We start from the raw sequence: 19,124 nt of genomic DNA on the forward strand, positions 1-19,124 counted from the left end.
AGGATTTGCAACAGAGTATTAAAAAGTGAAAGTTAGATTTAGGATTGTTTAGTTTGTCCCATTACTTTTGGCCCCTTAAAAAGTGGGTGGCACATATAGAAACCGTTGTAATTCCTACACCATTCACCTGATTTGGATGTAATTACCCTCAAATTAAATCTGAAAGTCTGCAGTTAAATCACATCTTGTTTGTTTCATTTCAAAGACATTGTGGTGGTGAATAGAGGCCAAAATATGAAAATTCTGTCAATGTCCCAATATTTATGCAACTGACTGTATATATACACACATATCCTATATATATATATATATATATATATATACACACACATTTTATATATATATATATATATACATCTATTGCTGTCCCTAATGAAGGGGGAGCCTGAAATGTTGGATCAATATTATTGTTGATGCCAAGTCCATTGGGGTGCCACCCATTTTTCCTGCTATACATGGAGTGATTTCTACACTCTGGGATGGCACCATAACCAGTATTCATGCTACCCATATGGTGAGTGCCGAGCTTATTTTGGCTGTATATATATATATATATTTATATATTTGTATGTATATATATATATATATATATAAATATATATATAATTCCAAAAAGCGGCACTAAGTGGATGAAATAAAGAAATGAAAATGGCACAGCAAGTGCTTGCAATGTTTCGGGCTATTAATTGCCCACCGTCAGGCTACATAACAAAGTGATAAGTGTAAAAGACATACCTTAAATACCCATTGGTTCGTCACTCCAGACGTCCGATCCCACTGGTGTCCACACGCGCTGAACAGAGCTTCCGGGGTAACAAACAATGACCCTGGAGCTATCTGACGTGATGGTTACCATGGTGACCTGTTATCTGTCGACAAACCAATAAACAAAACATATATAAAACACGTAAGGTCAGTGCTGGAAAAATGAAACACAATAACAAAAAAATAAAGGAAGATATAAAAAAGAAAAATAAATGAATAAAACAGGACCTAGAAACAACAGTGCATAGGTTGAAATAACATAATATAAATGTAAGGGATCTAATTGAAGAACACAATGGGAAAAACAGAGGATAGAAAGCAATCAAAGGAAAAAAGGTAAAAAGTGGCAGAAAAGAGGAATATGGATTCAAGCATAGGCAAAAAGTGGATCAAAGTAAAACATTCAGGTTGAGTTGGTCATGTAGTCCCTTCAGTTTAACAGTGTCCAGAATGTGGATCCACTTTGCCTCCAGCTGTAGTAATCTCTTGTTCCGATCCCCTCGTCTGCCATCATCAGGGACTTGATCAATAATCATATGCCTAAAATTAGACAAGTTGTGTTTTTGTTCCACAAAGTGGCTTGCTAAGAGCTGATCTGATCCTTTTCCATTAATAGCTGATCTGATGGTTGATCGATGAAGAACCATGCGCTCTTTAAAAGAGCACATGGTCTTACCTATATAACATTATTCACAGGGCATTTAGCGAGGTATACCACATATGTACTGGTGCAAGTGAGCCTATATCTGATATCATACTTGCGTCCCACATGTGAATGATGGAAAAATGTTCCCATTATCATATGACTGCATGTAGTCCAGCCTATGCACTTGAAACAACCATTACTTTGTTGATGTTTCTTTACAAGAGATTTGCTCATTTCCGTGACATCCAAATGTACCAGCCATTCCCTGATGTTTTTGCCCCTTTTATAGCACAATCTAATATTGCTCCTCTTCAAACATGACAGATCAGGATCATTTTTAATAACAGGCTAAAGAGCCTTAGTATAGTTGTAGATTTCTTTATCAGCCATATTGTAAGTATGAACCCAATTGAGGGTATCATGAATAATTTTAGGTTCAGCACTTTAGAATGTCCATCTATTTTTCTTCGAGCCTGTTGTAAGGTTCTCTACGGATAACCTCTATTCCTGAATTTATCCATCATGCAAATCAGATCCCTTTTGAGGATGTCCTCATTGTTGGTAATTCCCTTGACTCTAAGTAGCTGAGAGTAGGGGAGACTGTTGATGGTGGAACGTGGATGAAAGCTGTCAGCCTGGAGTAGTGTGTTCCTGTCAGTGGGCTTGGGAAACAATATGGTGCCAATTATTTTCTCTGTGACAGAGACAGTAACATCTAAGAAGGCTATCTTTTCCAGACTGGAGTGATGGGTGAATTTAATGGGGTGATCGAGTTTGTTGATCCCCTCAAGTAATTCCTCCAATTCTGTATAGCTGCTCTTCCAGAATAAGATCACATCATCTATATAGCATTTATAGAACAGGATTTTATCCGTAGTGTACCTATTAAAGAAGAGATCTTTTTCCACTTTGGCCATATAGGCATTAGCATAGGTGGGTGCCATGTGTGACCCCATAGCACATCCATTTTTCTGCAGGTATTAATGGCATTTAAATTAAAAGTAGTTCCTTCTCAGGGTCATATCAAGTAGGGTAACAAATAATTCCACATGTGGACCTTGGTAATAATGATTATTGGTTATCAATTCCTTAATAGCCTCAACACCTTCTTCATGGGGAACATTGGAGTAAAAGCTAATGATGTCCAATGTGCAGATCCAAGTGTTGTGTGGTATCTCACCCAATCTCTCCAAGTGCAAAAGGAGGTCTGTGGTGTTGTTAAGATACTTCTCCCCCAACTGTACACTAGCTTGAAGATGATAATCAAGAAATTTGGAGATATTGTTGAAAAGAGAGTCTCTTGCAGATACAATTGGACACCCTGGAGGATCTACAAGGCTTTTGTGGACTTTAGGCAGCGAATAAAGTAGTGGTACTCTGAGATGTTCTATAGATAGAAAATCAACAGTTTCTTTATCTAAAAACCCTCCATTCAATGCCGCCACAAGCAGATTATCTACCTGCCAGCTGTAGGATCTATATCAAGTCTAGTTTATACTCGTTCGTTGGATAATTGTTTGTAAATTTCCTTACAGTACATCTTCGCATCAAGGACAACTACACCCCCACCCTTGTCTGCAGGTCTTATAACCACATCTTTGTAAGTTTTAAGATTCTTTAATGCATTCCACTCATCAGGTGTCATATTATTCTTATGGGGAGGAGTTTCTTTCTGGCTCTCTGTGACTAGTGCATCTAATGTCTTCAGAAAGCTGCTAATGGCAGTATTGTGGGAGATGGGTTCAAAAGTCGATTTAGTTTTGAAAGGGGTACTTCTGTTAACACATGGAGGGGGATTCTAACTGTCAAAGAAATCCCTAAGATTAATTTGTCTACTCAGGTGTTGATGGTCAATCTTCCATTTAAGTGAATTGAAAGTATTGGTCAGGACAAAACCAAGTCCCATATTAAGGACCTTAAGTTCAGCTGAAGTAATGATCCTATCTGACAGATTGAACACAAGATTTACTTCTTCTGACTTCTGCCTTTGCCACGTCCTGTGGCGCCCCTGACCACCCCTTCTGGTATGTTTCCTGTGGCCCCGTGTCCTGCATGGGTTCTTACCCCTAAAGGGGGCTTCTGTCCTGTTGTAGTCGCTGTTGCAACATCCATCGATTCCTCTCCAGATGATGTAAGAGCTTCCCCTGAAGAATATTAAAATCTTCTAGATTTAGGTCTAAAGTTGCCAGGTCAGTAAGTGCCCCGAGATGGCATGTCACTACTCCCTGCAAGCCACCTATAAACTTTGCGTTCATCATAATCTTTATTGATGGTGTCAAATTTCTGCTTTTATAACTGGACTAGTTCTTTTTTATACATGTCAATTTGTTGCTGTAACTTCTCAATCCAGTTATGTGATGGATCCAGTTGTAATTGTGAGATATTATCTTTCACATATTCTGTAACCTTGAGTCTAACAGAAGAGAGTTCCCTCTCAGATTCCCCCACTACAAGTGTCATGAGGTCTAACGAGCACTTGTTAAGTATGGCAATCCACTGTCTCACAAATTCCTTATTGTACCGTCCTATGGTGGGAATGTTGCATACACGGAATCCGCTGGGAATTTTTTTCTCCCTAATGTATTCTGACAAGGTGACCACATGCAGAAAAAAATCCACCTCCTTTTTCTTAAGTTTCAGCAGAGTGTTAAAGAGTTCATCAGAAGTCTCTGTCCCCACAGTATCATATAATCTTTCTTTGAATAATACTGCCTCCGTTTCGCTTTCGAAAAACTTAAAGTTTCACCTATTGGTACTTCAGTCCATGTGACGCAACTGGCCTCATCCATGATGTGAATACCACTGTTGTTTAAGGTGCCAATAATAAAAAAAACTACTGCTGATGTCACGTGTAGTAAAAAATCGTCTAAAATGAAGCCATGGTATATGCAAATTAACATGATAATCCACAAGTCAAGTACATGTAATTGGATCAGCGTAATTCAATCAAATTTACAGCATATAGAAGATAAAGCACTGTGTTCTACAGTGCCAGTGTACCAAGGTATAAGGACAAGTGGGGGGTGCTATAGGGTCTCAGGATGCAGTGCTAGGTGAAAACCTATACTCATTGCAGCCAAATACAGTCTCAGAATAACCAAGCACAATCCTTCCATAAATGTAATGTGCCGCAGTGCCCGTTGAACATGCAGATATGTAATTCCAAAAAGTGGCACTCAGCGGATGAATAAAGATATAAATATATATATATTTTGTGTATTGATTTGTCCACAGACACCAGGTCACCATGGTAACCGTCACATCAGATTGCTCCAGGGTCATGGTTTGTTACCCCGGAAGCACTGTGCAGCGCGCGTGGACACCAGTGGGACCGGACGTCTGGAGTGACGAACCAACGGGTATTTAAGGTATGTCTTTTACACTTATCACTTTGCTAAGTAGCCTGACAACGGGCAATTAAAAGCCTGAAACGTTGCAAGCACTTGCAACATTTCATTTCTTTATTATTTAATTTCTTTATTTGTCTGCTGAGTGCCGCTTTTTGGAATTACATATCTGCATGTTCAGCGGGCACCGTGGCACATAACGTTTACAGTAGGAGTGTGCTGGGTTATTCTGAGACTAGATATATATATATACACTACATATATATATATATATATATATATACACAAATATATATTATATATATATATACACAAACATATATATATATATATATATATATATATATATGGAGCTATTAGAACTGGAATAGAGTGCCTAATGTGCTTATGTACCTTTATATATACACAAACGGTATTAATTGATTAATAAACTGTGTAAAAGTGCTATAGTGCAACAAATAATATATTAAGGGATACCTCCCAAACAATGAAGTACCCGAAATAAATATCAATCAAATTCATATAAATGTGCAACCGTGCATCAATTATTTAAAGTGCAAAAATATGAAAGTGCAAATCAGACAATGTTAAAAAATTAAAAATAATAGTTTTAATCAAAATCAGCAATAATATCCTTCCACATGAAGGAAAAAATACATAAAAATTAAGAAAACAATTGCACGTCTGTATATATATATAAAAATACCATAAAAAATCAGAATAAATAGGGATTTAAAAAATAAATATAGCTTATCTGATAAAAAATGGCAAGTTCATGAATGGGTAGAGAACAGGAGCATCCAACACGTTTTGTCCGTATCCTGGACTTCTTCAAGGGATAGTAAGGCTCCTATGGGGTATCCAACATTTATACCCCCTCTAATAAGGACAAACAAGGAATGATAACAATCGTTAGTGACATCACTTCCGGTTTTCCGATTAGCGTAAGCTTATTAAAGAGTCATAGTTGTTATATATCCACTTAAACTATTCTCTTATTAGCCACACTGTTCATATACATCATCATTTTCCTAGAATTTAAAGTCATTTTAGATCTTTAGTTAGAATATTGCACCGTTTATGGTTGTATTGCGTCACTGCCGCCCTTAGTTCCTGCGGCACTTCCGCCCTTTACTTAGTATGCAGTATATTATATTCATTTCCATTACTTGTCTCCGGCTCACGTGACTTCCGCTCAATTTGCATACAGCGCTACACACCATCCTTGGCTTTCCGTGATAGGCTGGTCAGCCAGCTTCCTCCACTCGATCATCTGGTCATGTGTTCATGCCTCCTCCACTCGATCATCCGGTCATGTGTTCACACCTCCCCATGTCTGCCGGTATCCATCTTGGTACTCTCATTGATGTCCCCACTCGCGGCCATCTTTCTACTCCCGGTGACCATCTTATTACTCTCACAGGTGTCCAGTCGCGGCCATCTTTCTACTCCCTGTAGTTGTAATCTCCATGGTCATTACTGACGGCATCCATCTTGGTCATCTCAGTAGTGTATCCACCCGCGGCCATTTTACTAATCCTGATGACTGTTATCTCCACAGCCATCTTCCTAATCTTTTCTATCTGTTATTAGGACACTTTGATCCTGGAAGTAGCAAATTTATTTAAATCTTTCCTATATGGCATAATGGAAACAATATTAGTGTTAACATGTGACACATATATTAAGCATGTCCACATATACATACACAGTATGTTGTCTCATATTTCCACCAAAACCTAACACAGGGAGGACAGGGGACATCTAGTTTATGATCATCTAACTTGTGATGCCTGCCTCATACATGGGGAAATGCCGAGTAAGAATGTCGTCCGTGAGTCCGCTCTTCTGAACTTTCAGCTCACCTCGGATCTGGTCCTGACTCCTGAGCAGTCACAGTTTCATGAGATTATTACGCCACATCTCACAAGACTGTGCTGCAGTGAAGCTCCTCGGTGGCTGCTGTAAGAGAACAACTGAGCCACCACCGAGGAGGACCAGAGCGCAGCTGCTGTGCTCCATTTTTTTATTACTAGTTGTGGGGGCCCTCTATGCAGGGTTGTAACTAGGGTCGTACAAACTGTGCCATGGCACAGGGAACTGCAGGGCAGGGGGGCACTGTTCATTTTCCTGTTTATTATCAAATTATCATTCTAACTTGTAGCTTCCTCCTCTTTTATCCCCAGCAACTCCTGGCCATCCCTATCTCTTCCCTGGCCCTCCCCAAGAGGTCATGGCCCTTTTTCAGGTGCACTCATATGTCCCTATTTAAAATATGGGGGGGCGCTAATGCTATCTTTGGCACTGGGCACCTAAAAGTCTAGTTACGGCTCTGCCTCTATTTGTGTGGGTCCCCCGGGATGACTGCCCATTCCGCCCCACCTATAATTCAGCCCTGTGTGTCTTTATGATAATGGTGCAGTTGATTTTGTTCAATGTGAGATGCCCACTTGCAGCGCTGCAAATCAGTCTCAGTGTGTCTTCATAATTGAAAACATAGACAGCGCTAGAGAGGGGAACATATAACATAAATGAATAAGCCATATGCATAATAAAATTAAATAGCATTTAATGAACAATAAATTATTGTTCTAACACCTGTAATGCTAAAATATATGTAAATACAGTTCACATATAAAAAAGAACACAATCTTTATACAATTATACACATATTCAATATACAATACATCAGAAAATATTGAATGTACAAATAGAAAAAAATCTTTTGAGATAACCACAACAGTATTATTAAGAAGGGATTTGTAATACCAAAAAAATCCCTCAGTATAAATATATACACATTGAGCTTAATTCCAGCTCCAGTAGCCAATGTCAATTGAAATAATCAATCCCACGATGTAAAGTAGATGGAGACACTATTCTATGCCAGATGTTATAGCAGTGTACTGTCTCCTTTTATAAAAGGGAAATAGACAATTGAAAAAAGCTGTTTATTATACTTATTGCTGGTGTTCATTGCCAATTTGTATAAGGGTTTGAAATGCTGAGCAAACAGCTGTAGCAGCTAATTTTTAGTATGAATGAAAATGCAGTTAATGGTTTTTACCTCTGTCTTTTATGCAAAGGGAGCCACCTGAGTTATGCACTTTGTGTGCCTCCTTATCTCTGTCTCTTACCCCTTTTACACCAGAGCAAAAACCTGGGTTTTTGCTGGGTCTACCCAGGTTGCAGCTCAGTGTAAAAGGGTCCCTGAAAAAACACCCAGGTCAAGTGACCCAGCAATCCAACCCAGGTAGCTACCAGGGTTGGACCCAGGATGGATCCGGGTAATGGTGCAGTGTAAATGGTGCAACCAGGGTTATCTGACCAGGGTCATGTCTAAAATTAGCTGATTGGTGGTTGTGGAGCAGTCACCTCCCACTTTTTATGACTTCACAGGTTTAGCAGGGCAGACAGTTCAGTGTGAACAGGTCTGACCTGGGAGTAACCCAGATCGAAGGTGCAGTGTAATACCCCTTTTCCACCTAAATTCCGGGTCTGACCCGGAGTTGGAGCAAAGTTCCTATCTGGATCAGACCCGGAATTTTGCCGGCGCTGACTTGGGATATTCCCGAGTCAGCTCCGCTCACACCGCAGTCGGGGCTGCATAGACCCGGCTTTTGCAGAGTGAAAGTGGGCGCTTGGAGATGACGTCATCTCCAAGCGCCACTGAAGCCGGACCAATCGGCCGGCTAGCAGCACACTCCAGGTCATCGTGACCTGGAGTACGCTGTTCCCATAGCAGGGTTTCACGGGCTATGCTCATGTTAAACCCTGCTAGTTACCTGGGTTGGATTGCCGGGTTACTCGACCCGGCGATCCAACCCTCTGCCCTTTTACACCAGGGAGCTGCCCGGGTTAACCCTTCAAAAACCCGGGTTTTAGCTCCAGTGTAAAAGGGGTATTAATAGGTCTGACCTGGGTCTGACCAGGGTTGGAACCATGTCCAAAAATCCCGGTCGGACCTGGGTTTTGGTGGAAAAGAGGTATTAGAGAGTTCGGAGGGTATGCGGTGTAAAAACAACAGTTGTAGAGACCCAGTATAGCGCAACTCCCAGTCTCCGTCTCCCTTTCTCTGGAGGGTATGTAAGAGCATCAGTCGGAGGAGTCCAGTGTAATTATCGGGACTCCATTTATCCTCTTGCTGCAAGGTAGACGCATGGCACACAGGTGCTGGCTGGGGGAACCTGGTAACACTAGCGAGGCTCACGTGGAAAAGCATCTAGAGCAGTAGCTTGTAATCCATTTAAAGCAGTGGCTTGTAACTAGTGGTTAGTGGTGCTGGAACAACAAATAGCAGAGCAAACATGGTTTGTCTGCGTATAACCCGTGTTATACTGCGTGGATTCTCTCTATGGCGCTAACGCATTTCTTCCCTATTTGGATTTCTTCAGAGCGGTGTAACAATCTGGAGGGTCAACCTCCTTAAATGCCTTAACAGTTAATTGGAATAAAAAATACCTGAGTAGCTGAATTTAATTAGCTCCTACAGGTTAGTAATTAACACACATAAAACCAATGCGTTTCTAATACGGGCACATTTTACAAATATAAAAGGATTTAAAACTGAAATAAATTAAATAATTATTCCATAAATAAGGGTAATATATATTTTTGAATATAGAACATAGAAAGAAGATCTACAGGGATTTTCTACATGTATATTCCTCCTATACAAAAAAATAATTAATATAATATAATGATAAATAATAAAACATAATAATTTGTTGCATATTTTGTGTGTATAGCCTACAATCACTCATAAGAAATACCTTAATAAAGTTGTTATAAATGTGTCAGTATACAAAAAATTTAGAAATGCATATTTGAAAAATATTATCATATAAATACATATTTAGGGTGCGATGTAATAGAGATCGAATCTGCCGGAGGTGCGGGATGCAGACTGATCCATTTTTCAATTTTTTTTAAGTTGCAGTCATTTACAAGGCGAAGCCAGTTCGGCTTTGCCTTGTAAATGACTGCAACTTTTAAAAAACGATCGAGATCAGTCTGCATCCCGCACCTCCGGCAGACTCGATCTCTAATACATCCCACCCTTAGGGCTCGATCCAATTAGACGCGTTTTTTTTTCACCTCTGACATTCGCCCACTTCGCTGTATAATACGCACCATTCACTGCGAATTATAAGCGTTAAAATATACCAATCCAAATACTTTAGTATTGGCGGTGAAATGGTGCGTATTTCATTGGTTTTGGCGAACGGCGGGAAATGTATCTCTGCTGTTGCCTAGAGACATTTTTACGCACGTGAATAGTGTATATAAGGAAAGCTGGTAAACAAAAATTTAATTTGGGCATGACAGGCTATTGGGATTACTTATGCATGGCATACAAGACCCAAATATGCTCTGTGAAGAAGACCAGTCCTCCTCTTTGGATTGTGAAGAAGATGAAGAATACAGACCTCCACCTCCTGATCCCCATAAATCGAAGAAGAAATTCCTGGCTACTGGTATGTACATATCTTATTTACAGCAGGGTATGTTAAGTCCCATATTTTTTTGTTTGTTTCTTGCATATTGGCAATTGCAATGTGGTATGGTAGTTTGTCTGTTTTGGATGAGTTGTATAGGCACGGCAGCGAAGCACAGACTATTATTGTTGTAAAATAATATGTTATTTTTACCCTAGAGGTTTTTCCTGGTGTTTTTTCTAATTTGTTTCTGGATTATTCGCCTGTCTTTGTTCCTCTTTTGTGGCACTGAGGTGGTTAAACCAATAAGGCCATCACATGTTGTCATGGGACGGAGCATGCAGGCGTCCTGTGCCTCATGCAATGCCTGTCATAACCTGGGGAAACATGCAATGTTGTGGTTATATTTGATTGTGTATAGGCACGGCAGTGAAGCACAGACTATTATTGTTGTAAAATAATATGTTGATTTTCCCCTAGAGGTTTTTCCTGGTGTTTTTTCTAATTTGTTTCTGGATTATTCGCCTGTCTTTGTTCCTCTTTTGTGGCACTGAGGTGGTTAAACCAATAAGGCCATCACATGTTGTCATGGGACGGAGCATGCAGGCGTCCTGTGCCTCATGCAATGCCTGTCATAACCTGGGGAAACATGCAATGTTGTGGTTATATTTGATTGTGTATAGGCACGGCAGCAAAGCACAGACTTGTTGTAAAATAATATGTTATTTTTCCCCTAGAGGTTTTTCCTGGTGTTTTCTCTAATTTGTTTCTGGATTAATCGCCTGTCTTTGTTCCTCTTTTGTGGCACTGAGGTGGTTAAACCAACAATGCCATCACATGTTGTAATGGGACGCAGCATGCAGGCGTCCTGTGCCTCATGCAATGCCTGTCATAACCTGGGGAAACATGCAATGTTGTGGTTATCTTTGATTGTGTATAGGCACGGCAGTGAAGCACAGACTATTATTGTTGTAAAATAATATGTTATTTTTCCCCTAGAGGTTTTTCCTGGTGTTTTTTCTAATTTGTTTCTGGATTAATCGCCTGTCTTTGTTCCTCTTTTGTGGCACTGAGGTGGTTAAACCAACAAGGCCATCACATGTTGTCATGGGACGGAGCATGCAGGCGTCCTGTGCCACATGCAATGCCTATCATAATCTGGGGAAACATGCAATGTTGTGGTTATATTTGATTGTGTATAGGCACGGCAATGAAACACAGACTTGTAAAATAATATGTTATTTTTCCCCTAGAGGTTTTTCCTGGTGTTTTTTCTAATTTGTTTCTGGATTAATCGCCTGTCTTTGTTCCTCTTTTATGGCACTGAGGTGGTTAAACCAACAAGGCCATCACATGTTATAATGGGACGCAGCATGCAGGCGTCCTGTGCCACATGCAATGCCTGTCATAACCTGGGGAAACATGCAATGTCGTGGTTATCTTTGATTGTGTATAGGCACAGACTTGTTGTAAAATAATATGCTATTTTCCCCCTAGAGGTTCTTCCTGTTTTTTTTTCTAATTTGTTTCTGGATTAATCGCCTGTCTTTGTTTTTAACTGCAAATGATTTTGACTGGAAATTTTTTTTTCTTTTTACATATTTTAGCTTCTAGAAGAGGAGGAAAAACCAGTCAGCGAAGTACCGCTGCTGTTAGTGAAGATTTTGAGGACTCAGATCCAGAAGAGGGTTCAAGCACTGGCAGAAACATTAGATTTTCTGATACTGAAAATGACATTTTAGTTAATAGAGTCCTTGAAAATTATGATTATCTAATTGGATCGAGGGCCATGTGCACACCAACAAAACGTAAAAATTCTATATGGAAAAGTATTGCTGACCAATGCAGCAATGTAGCTGTGCAAATAAGGACAGTGGACAACTGTAAAAAGCGTTATCGAGATTGCAAAAGATCCACCAAAAAAAAATGGGGAAAATTGCCAGACATCATAGAGGAACTGGTGGCGGACCGGAATTAAAAATTTGTTTCACTACATGGGAAGAAAAACTGAGAACTCATCTCTCACCTGTTTTAGTTGAGAGCGTTGAAGGAACAATAGACACTTTGGAACCTAATGTCTTCCCAGGTATTATTTTTTGAAAATTCTTATGAAATTGTAGATTAATTAAAGTATGTGTATTAACTTTTTGTTTCCAATTGTAGTTGTTCCTGCAAAGCTTCAATCCCAAAATAAATCAAATAAAGGTCATTTCTTTGAAAAATGGAATAACCTAGTACTTATTTACACTGTGTATATTTTAAAATGTACAGTCAAAAGTCATTCTACATTAGCAAAATGTAACAAATCATTATATATGATATTATATAAAATAATTTTTGTTGGCTCAGTAGGATCCACAAGTGTGTAGACTCCGGCTTCATTTTGATGTAACAAGTGTTTGTATTCAGGGATCAAAGGAAAGGTTGGTAGTGTTTGCTGTGGGCTTGAATCGTGGAAGAGGTAGCTTGTGGCTGATAGCTTTGGGGCTTTATTTAGTATCCCTTGGGTGTTTGGGTGTCAGGTCGCTAGCATAAATATGTTGAAACTTTTTTATTATTTTTCAAAGTTCTCTCTTTCCACCTGGTAAATGTGCGTGCTCTGGCATATATAATCAGGTCCGGATTAAAGGGGGGGCGACAGGGGCGATTGTTCCTGGGCCACCACACCAGAAGGGCCCCCACACCCAGCCATTGGGGTTAAAGTGAACAGGAGGAGACGGAACCAGTTCCGCCTCCTCCGGACACCTAGCCCCGGTGCCGCACAGAGACATCAGGCGCCCGCTGAGATTGTAACTAGCGGGCGCCCGGCTCCCTCCCCGCAGCGGCAGCCAGAGCCGGAGACTAGAGCTCAATCATGAGCTCCGGCTTCTGGCTCAGGCAGTGAACTATGGGAAAGACATCATGCGTCTCTCCCATAGTGCAGAGGAGCAGCGCCAGCCGAGCGGATCAGAAGGCAGTGGGAGTGGGGCTTAAGGTAAGTATGATTTTTTTTCTCTTTAGCGCAAGCAGCTTTTCCACTGCTGGGGGGACATTACTCGGGGGGGACATGACTACTGGGGGCATTACTACAGGTGGCATTATTCGGGGGGGACATTACAACTGGTGCCACTACCACAGGGGGCATTACTACTGGTGTCACTACCACATGGGGCACAACTACAGGGGTATTACTATTGGGCACACACAGGGGGCATGACTACTGGGGGCACAACTACAGGGGTATTACTACTGGGGGTATTTATGCAGGGGGCATTACTATTGGGAACACTACTACTGGGGGCATAACTACAGGAGGCATTGCATAGGGGACACTGCATAAGGGGCAGCACTCCTGGGGGCACTACTACTGGGTACACTGCATAAAGGGCATGTAATAGGGGTCCCCACATGTTTGTTGCCCAGGGGCCCCCACAGACCTTAATCCAGCCCTGTATATAATACAGGCCAAATATTGTAGGTTGTGTGTGTGCCGTGTTTTTGTAAATTACTAATTTGATTTTGATTTACAGACACAAGCATACCCATAATAACCTTAATGCTAGCTTGTGCTTCTGGGTACCAAATTTCAGGCATGTGGAGGACAGGAACCTGGGTGGCAAATGTAGTTCTACATAAAAAAAGGTTCAATATAATTGTTTAACTACACATTACTTTAAGCACTTGGCATATCATCTTGGGCTTCAGCTGGCCAGGAGATAAGTTGCTTGTAATTTCCTTTATTTCCAGGATCCCTAGAGATCCCCATCCTAAGCCTAATCAGTGGTGAAGTTGGTTGCCTGTTTGAAAGTGTTTTATAGGTGTAGCATTAGCCCCACAATAGAACTAGTAAGGTTTCAGTTTTTGAAGTTATAAGGATACATAATTGGTTTGTAATATTAATTAGCCCATGGTAGTGCTGGTTTACATTGAGCCTTTAGTAGTTCTTTTTATGGAAAGGGGGGGAAGGGCCTTGTCCAACCTCAAAGTTTTAGAAATTAATATTTTTTTGTTTAAAAATAAGGAGTTTAATATGTAATGTAATCACTCAGCATAATTAATATTTTTTCTTTTTCAGATATAAATAAAGCTCCTGGCATAGTAAATTCCCCCCCACTTCAAGTAGATAAGAATAAAGCTGCATGCGCTGGAAATTCACCCCCTCTTCAAAAAGATAAGAATAAAGCAGCAGCCATTGTAAATTCTTCCCCACATCAAGTCAGATTGTTACAATCTACATCAGGTATTGTATAATTTAACTTTATTAAAAAAATGGCATTTAAAATTTAAAGAAATTTTATTTATTTTTTTTAGCTGGTGTGAAATCTGCAAAAATTAATACAAAATCAAATTATGGTGGAGGAAGCATATTCAATTTATCTACTAATATTCAAAAAAGAAGTGTTGACATTCTACCGATGGATGACACTCCTGTTCCAAGTTTTACAGGTGCAAATAACATAAAAAACTTACAAATTATTGCAACCCAACATACATTAAAAAAGTATGACTTTAAAACAGTGGTCTCAAATGTAAATTGGGCTGTGAAGTACTTTAGAAATATTAAACCTCCTCAAGAAGTATTAAAAGTATCTTAAATATATCTGCCAAATAAGGGAACAAATGATAGATAATTTAATGATACTGATAAAATTGTAAAAAATCATTGAAAATAAAAATACATTTAATTATATAAGTTATATTTTTGTAGTTTGTAAATAAAATTTAAGCATAGGCACATTACACTATTAATTACCCCCTCCAAGGAGGTACAGGCAGTACAGGATCAAACAGTGCTGTTGTGTGTTTTTTGTGTGTATTTAAAACAAATTCCATTAACAGAAATCTATTAAAGTTTTAAAAATCTCTTAAGGAAAAGATAACGATGTACTATTTCAAACTATTCACAGATTTTGTTAAAGCATCCCGCCTTGACAAAACTGCAATAGTGTCTTATTTGAAAGAAGGTGGTATTCCTCATGTTCCCTCAAGACAGTTAACTGAAACTTGCAGTTCTATCATGTCCAATGATAAACAAGGATGGAAGCGTAAAGGTAAGTTTTAAGAAATATAAGTTGTAAGTCATTTTAAAATGAAATAATCTTTTACACTGAGTACAAACATTTTATAATACAAAAAGATTAGTATAGTAGTTTACATTGATTTTCGTTAAAAAAAAATTATTATTCCAAAAATCACATTACTTTAAATAATCTTATTTATTTTTATTTTTTTTAAAGTAACATCAATATTGAATCATGAGGAAGATTCCAACGGTTGCTATAGTGAAGAATTATTTTCCAAAGGTAAATATAAAACAGCTTAAATATAAATTTTTAAAGATACATTTTTAAAGAAATGTACATTTCTTTTGACAGATCTTAATGCAAATTATAACATACCTGAAATTGAAAACAATGGCCCTGATTCAGAGTCGGTCGCTATTTGCGCTCGCTCGTCCTGAAAATAGGGGTGGCCATTCAAATGAACCGTACGCTGTTTGCAGTCTGTTCACGCCTCTAGGTCTGAATGAGCGAACAAAACTTGCGGTCGTTTTTTGAAAAAATACACCCCCTGGCCGCTCGCATCCGACGTCATGTCCGCTATTTATTAGATTAATCGAGTACATCGAACAGGGTATGAACTGCTCCCTATTCTTGTGGTTGGTTTTTGCTACAACAATTTTGCGAGCAGTTCTGGCTAAAAAAAAACCCAGTGACGTGGTCAATGACGCTGCTGTTTTAAATATGCACACCCATAAAACACCCGTTTTGACCTTTAAGCACGCCTGCGTTCTGATTTCCACTCGCTGTTTTCAAGCACCTTCCCCTGTTACCACCCACATACGCCTCATCCTGTCACTCAAATTAGCAGGCATTCGCTATTTTGCGAGCACATGAATTTCGGCCGCACTGACTGGTTCGCGCATGCGTATAATGATCCGAACGCATGCGCAGTTTGGCAAACATCGCTCGGAGCGAACGAGCTGCCGCTTACGAGTGGCTCTGAATGAGGGCCAATGTCCGTGAAGACATGAATGGTATATTTTTTAACATCTAGCCTTAATATATGTAATTTAATTCTGAATATTTTAAAACATTTTAAAAACTCTGCAAATTTTATCTATTTAGCAAACACTCAAGATTTAACAATAAGAGATGTTCAAGTTCAGCCACATTCACCAAACCTAGATGACACTATGATACCTGTTATTTGTAATTGTAATATTTTAAAATGTTTTTTTTTATATTAATTATAATGTTAATAATGATAGTATTATGTATTTTTATAGATTCAGATATTGATAATCGGACACCCGTTATGTCGCCTTCAAGCGCCATGGAACCAATAGGTACTATACATAATTTTGTTAACAATGTTCCAGGGAATATGCTATTGTTAAGAAATTAAAGTTAAAATATGTTTTAATTTATAGGGATAGAAAAGGATTTAACAACAATAATGTCATTATTCCCAAATCTAATGATTCAATGTGCTCTGCCAGATCCAGCAAATACACTGCAACAAACAGGACGGATGAATGCAATTCCTATAAGTAATGCACGTTTTGATGCAATTACAGATTTTGCAAAAGGGATGGATGGAAGACAAGAGGAACATAGAAAGATTGTTGAGACCAGTTGGCAAGGAATAACCAAATCCATTGGTGAAATTAAAGAAGTAATGTCTATTGATCTAAATAAATTTGGTAATATAATGACAAAACTAGGTGTAATTTTAGAGAAAAATAACGAATCAACTAGAGTTGTATGGGAGAAACAACATTGTGATATTATGGAGGCATCTTGTACATTTAATCGTAATCTTGCAGCATGGAAAAAATGTGCATTAAACAACAAACACTACCTACTTCACTTTTAAGCATTTCAAGTGGTATTAAAGTCCTGGTAGAAGACATGGTCACGCGCCAAAATAGTCTGGTCAATAATATTGTTCCAGATTTCAATTCATCTTTATTTAATCAAACAGCACACTCTACTCCCTTTCAGACTCTTCATGAGGTTTCTAAATATCTGCATACCCCAGCAGCAGGTTTAAATAACCTAGTTGATTCAAATATATTTACCACTGGATTATCCAATATTACATCCAGTCAGGAAATTGGCAGTAGTGCAAACTTAAATGCCTCTGAAACACAGGCCAATGTTTGTTCAGAAACAACTTGTGCTCGTAGAAGATTCTTGCCAGAGCCTGAAGAAACCAAGTGAAATGTTAACATTCACTACCTTCTAAAAATTAATAATAGAAACTAATCTTTATAGAATCGTTTTTTAGTGTTGATATGAAGTTCCCAAAAAAATATAGTGTGTCTATTGTTAGTGCATTTGGCTTTGGGTGGCCTTGTTGTATTGCTGTTTTTTATTTTCTCTTAGGAGGAAAAACAATCAAGTAGTTTTATAAAGTAAGATGTTTTATTTTAAACATTTATCTTGCATACCTCATGTGAGTTTAGAATATACCTTTACAGTTTCAAATACTGTTTATTAGACATTTGTAATACACAATAGCTATCCCTGTTTCATTTGTTCAGGAGTATGGTATTAATATGTGAAATGATGTTACATTGTAATTTAACATTGTAATTAATATATATATATATATATATATATATATATTATTTTTGTTAAGTGAAATAAAACAGTTATGTTAAAATTGAAATGTAAAAAAAAAAATCCATTTCATTAGATGATATTTTCATCTTTATAAATAAAAAAAATATCAAAATACATGTTTCTTTATTTTTCCAAAGTTATTTTATTATAGTAAACAGTTCCAAAGTTTTGCATGACAACATTTCAGATTACAGTAATAGAACATGTTTATTTCTTGGTAGATTAAATAATTCAATACATTTTATTTAGTTACAAGCCGTATTTAGACAAATATCTTCAATTTGATGGTCCCATGTAAGTCCACTAAAACTGTAATTTAAAGGAAAAAATAATAGAGTAAGTTAGAATTTTTTTTTTTAATTTAGACAGTAAAATCACTTCCCACTAGAAAACAATGAAGTAGACAGCTACCAGCTAAGTAGTCGAGTTATCACAGCAGGTATCAGAGATACATGAAAGCTGTCCCTCCTTGAAACACACAGAGGATTTGAAAAAAAATGTTTGTGGGTTTGTTTCATATAATTCTGTGATAATTGGGCCACATACTACCACAGTACTAAAATAGAGAAAGAGAAATTAAGTAATAAAGTAGGGGGAAAGGTTTCCACATATGAGGATAGCGTACAAGATTGAAGGGTAGAAAAGGTAGGAAAAAATTATAGAATAGCCTGTAAAACAAAGTGGAGAGAAGAGAGAGAGACAGAATAGATATAACAGAGATGAAAAGAGTGAAAATTCATTACATAACAGGTACAAAAAAAATAACACCGACATTTACATGAATGCAATTTCAGATTACCTGTTCTTTTCATTATGGTTGAGTGCATCGCCCCTCTGCATCCATGTCACTTCTGTCTTCAGGCGCTGGGGCTAAGCCTCTTTCCCAGTCTCCAAAACACCTCCTGTAACAAATATTACACCACATTACCAATAAAATCCTTAACTGTAGTTTGGAAAAGAGAAGAATTGATGAACCAAGAAATAGATGGAAAGCAAAGACACAGAGGTAATGATTCTGAGATTAAACCAATATAACAAGTTGGGACAAAACCCATTACTTACCATGGATCCACAAGTAGGTTAGTCAGACACATTCCATCCCTTGACTCTGTTCTTTTTGGCAAACCGAGGAGTGCAGGACCATGGTTGGTGGAAGCCACCTAAGGTTTAAAATATAATCAAAAATAATATTAAGTAGAACAATAAGGCAAAGGCACAGACACATAAGAAAGAGTAAAAGAGAGAGACAGAGAAAGAGATACAAAGACAGAGCTGGAGATAGAGGGGAAAAAAGAGAGCGAGAAAAAGAGAGAGTGAG

At 38.4% G+C, this 19,124-nt stretch overlaps 1 protein-coding gene across 1 annotated transcript in view; it reads right to left on the bottom strand.

The window, feature by feature from the left end:
• The window catches only part of LOC148443262 (pulmonary surfactant-associated protein D-like), a 250,002-nt gene that overhangs the window by 141,979 nt on the left and 88,899 nt on the right, over window positions 1-19,124 (bottom strand). Inside the window, exon 6 of the mRNA XM_088463112.1 lies at window positions 4,735-4,750. Coding sequence (XP_088319238.1) covers window positions 4,735-4,750 — 16 coding nt within the window. The remainder of the gene's footprint in view (window positions 1-4,734; window positions 4,751-19,124) is intronic.

Source organism: Taudactylus pleione, unplaced genomic scaffold, assembly GCF_031769625.1.
Source record: "Taudactylus pleione unplaced genomic scaffold, aTauple2 ptg001314l, whole genome shotgun sequence".
In the NCBI taxonomy this organism is placed as follows: Eukaryota; Metazoa; Chordata; class Amphibia; order Anura; family Myobatrachidae; genus Taudactylus; species Taudactylus pleione.